A 3273-nucleotide genomic window follows, 5' to 3' on the forward strand; every position below is an offset into this window, starting at 1 on the left:
ACGCGAGAACATGCTGACCCCTGCCTCTCAAATGGGCGCCAGTAGCAGGGTGGACAAGACGTGGGTGCAGCGTGATCACCCCTTCGGGCTCTCCTCATAGGGTCACTCGCCCTCGCCGGAGACTCACAAGTGCCCTGGCTACCGTGTAATGTGTGTGAGGCGGTCGCTCCAGCGTCTACACGGCGTGCTCAGCGCGTGGCCAGCCCCCATTGTCAGGACTCCACGTCACGATGGGGCGGGTCCGCCTGCATTATAAAGATGTGGCTGAGACTGGAGAAACAAACACAGTTTGGACTTTAAGAGATACTGAGACAGCTGACAGTAGCCTGGTCTTCACGAGGCGCACCCGGGTTGCAGAATCCAAGACAGAGCGAGCGAGGTCAGATTTTCAGGTTACGAACGATTGTCGGAGATCTCTGGCTGAAACTGCTGCAGACCTGTTTTCTGGTTTGAAAGCGCACAGCACACTACAAAGGTGAGTTACAGAAAACACCCGTTTTCATTTTATAGTTGGTTAGCGAAAATGTTGTTCATTTGCAATAGATGATCTTGAGAGCTATAGATAAATAAACATAGGTGTCCACACGTCTCTCCCTCCCACTCGTACTGTTGGATGTCTTCATGCCCAGCAAAGATATCAAAGAGCTGTTACTGTTGCAGGAATTGACTGACTGAAACTTGGTAGCTCAACGTTTGGGGAAAACTACTTTAAACAAACTTTTCGTAATTTGCAAAAGTTAATGTTACTAAAAGTGTTAGAGACAAGCGTGCAGCTATTTAATCATTCTGTTGATTACCTGCGTTGCTTATGAACATGCATTTTTTAACTACCTGATGGTTTTTATGCAGTCGGTAAAGCTGCAGGACATGTCTCTGCCATCATAGAGCAATGTATACAAAGTGACTGCTCCAAAACAAAAAATAATGTGTACACCCAGTTTCAAAATGTAGGACTGCCTTTAAACAGTGGCCAAAATATCAATCTGTATGTGTTGCACATGCAGAGAAGAATGTAAGCTCCCTAGTGAGGATATATTTACGATTTCTGATGTTCCTATTGCTGCTACACTTGCTATGAACTCTCACACTGTAAGCCTTGCATTAGGGCTGGATGTATTGCTCACCTTGAGCCATCAGACTGCTCTGTGTTCTGTTCTGAGCTAGGAGAATTGTTGAGCATCTATAGTTTCTGTAGCATTCTGCTTCTTGTAGTTTTAAGTTTTCCGCTGAATGGGGGAATATAACTATCAGAATGTAAAGTTAAAAAAATAAGTGCTTGATGAGGTGGTGGCCTCTAGCACTTTTGCGATTTTTGGGCATGGGATATTATTTTATTGCTACAGAATAAGTCTGAAGTGGTGTGCCGATCATGCAGTGACCTTAACCACGCTTTACCTTGTGTTTCACGCAGAGCCCCTCGGAGGTACAATGGAGGTCATGCACGAGCTGATCCCCTTTGCCAGGGAGATGATGAGCCAAAAGCCAAACCGGAAGATGGTGAAGATGTACCTGCTGGGCAGTGTCCTGGCCTTCTTTGGGGTGGTCATTGGGCTAGTCGAGACTGTCGTGAGCCCCTTCACGTCTTCAGAACGAGAGGAGGAAGAAGAGGAGAGGGTGGTCCCCAACACGCAGCTGGTACCGAGACCCCCACAGCAGACGGCCGAGGTGATCTTGGAGAAGAGCCCCTCCAAGCCGGAAATTGGAGTCAGGAGCCCGGCAACCAGGGGGCATGCTTCTTAGGGAGTACACAGGGGTGTCTGCAACCGCCCCACCAATCTGACGACGAATAAGACTATTGGACTATGCCTGAACCTGGAGACTGAACAAGGCCTAGTAGGTGGGCTTGGCACAAAGACTTAATTGCTGCTATGCAGCAGTTGCACAAACTGATTCTGCCAAGGTGGCACTGAAATACGTGAGAGTATGCAAACACCTGTACATTTCATTTTTATTACAGATTCATTTATTTTGCACTCAATAATAAATATTTTATTTTGTATACCTTTTGCTCGTCCTTGTCAGTGTATGCGGTGAGAGTTTGGGGAAGGGTTTTGCTTCTTGCACGTCCTCACCCAAAAATATCCCACGAGTTTTGCTGGCCCACGGTCCGAGCTCCACATTATAACTAAGAGGTGCAGAACTAGTTCTTGCCAATGAGCTTTCTATTATGGGGCCTGTAGTTCCATTTTTTTCTTGTAGTTTATTGGTCTACGAGTGGCATCATGTAAATTACGACTGCCTAGGAACTAGTGAAGGATCCGAGAGGGCACAATACACCTGGTTCCAAAATAAACAAGTGGAGGCAAAAAAAAACAAGCACTCGGCCGCGCGGCCGTGAAAACCAAAGTAAAAGCGATCGCGATCAAAGCGAAAGTGATCGCGATTGCTTGGACGGGAGCGCTGTGTGGCAAGCACGCGAGTGGTGCGCGCGCAGCAGTGATTGGCGGCTGCGCGCATGCACGCTCACGTGCACTCAAGCTTTAGGCCACAGGCAGCACTTTAAAAATCCCAACTACAAAATGTCTCTCCGAGCCAGCGCATGCGCTGGGCGCAGCGAGACCTAAAAAGGGCAATTTGTTTGGTGAGTAAAGCAAATGTTCAGAGTTTAAACTGATAATACTTGAATGTTAATGCTGTGAAAGGGGAGAGAGGTAGTTTGAAACTGTAGCCATCCATGTGTGTTCCACCAACCTTACATCCTTTAGCCAGGCTAATTTCCCTCTATAATATCTCTAGATGGCTGCCAAAAAGAAGGCATCTAGCCATATTCGACCTGAAGATGAAAGGATTTCCTCACATCTTTTTTCAGCGTTTCATCTTTTCCTTCTTGTCTCAAAGTCAAGTAGGGTTGTGCAAAATTATAATTAGAGGTGTATAAAATTACATCTGTGAGACATTTACTGCGCGTAATCGGTGGGGCAAAATGTGCTATGCCAGTGTCACTTGTCCCCAGTGAGAGGCAGACAAAGCCATGACTTTTGCCTGGGAGGGCCTCTTAGCCTGCTCCACCTGCAACGGTTTGCCAGTTTTCAAGACATCCATCAGTTAGTTTGCCAGCTTCTAAATCAGTTGTTGGCTGAAATTCCTCCTGTGATGTTTCATTCTCAAGCAGATCCAAGCAATGGACAAGTATTTGGTGTGCCAACTCAGTGAACCACATCACCAGCCAAGCAGGCTTAAATTTCACATGACCATAAAGTAAAGGAGGTCATTGTTACTAGGCAAGACAATTTGTAAGATCATGGCTTGGCATGTGTACCCTGTGGAGAAATC

At 46.7% G+C, this 3273-nt stretch overlaps 1 protein-coding gene across 1 annotated transcript; it reads left to right on the plus strand.

Moving 5' to 3' along the window:
- Positions 1-315: 315 nt before the first annotated feature.
- On the plus strand, positions 316-1930 carry LOC146866142 (G0/G1 switch protein 2-like). The gene is made up of 2 exons (XM_085640802.1): positions 316-475; positions 1412-1930. The coding sequence occupies exon 2, from the start codon at positions 1429-1431 to the stop codon at positions 1738-1740; it is 312 nt and encodes a 103-aa protein (XP_085496928.1). The 5' UTR covers positions 316-475; positions 1412-1428; the 3' UTR covers positions 1741-1930.
- Positions 1931-3273: the final 1343 nt, after the last annotated feature.

Source organism: Triturus cristatus, chromosome 2_1 (genome assembly GCF_964204655.1).
Source record: "Triturus cristatus chromosome 2_1, aTriCri1.1, whole genome shotgun sequence".
Lineage (NCBI taxonomy): Eukaryota > Metazoa > Chordata > Amphibia > Caudata > Salamandridae > Triturus > Triturus cristatus.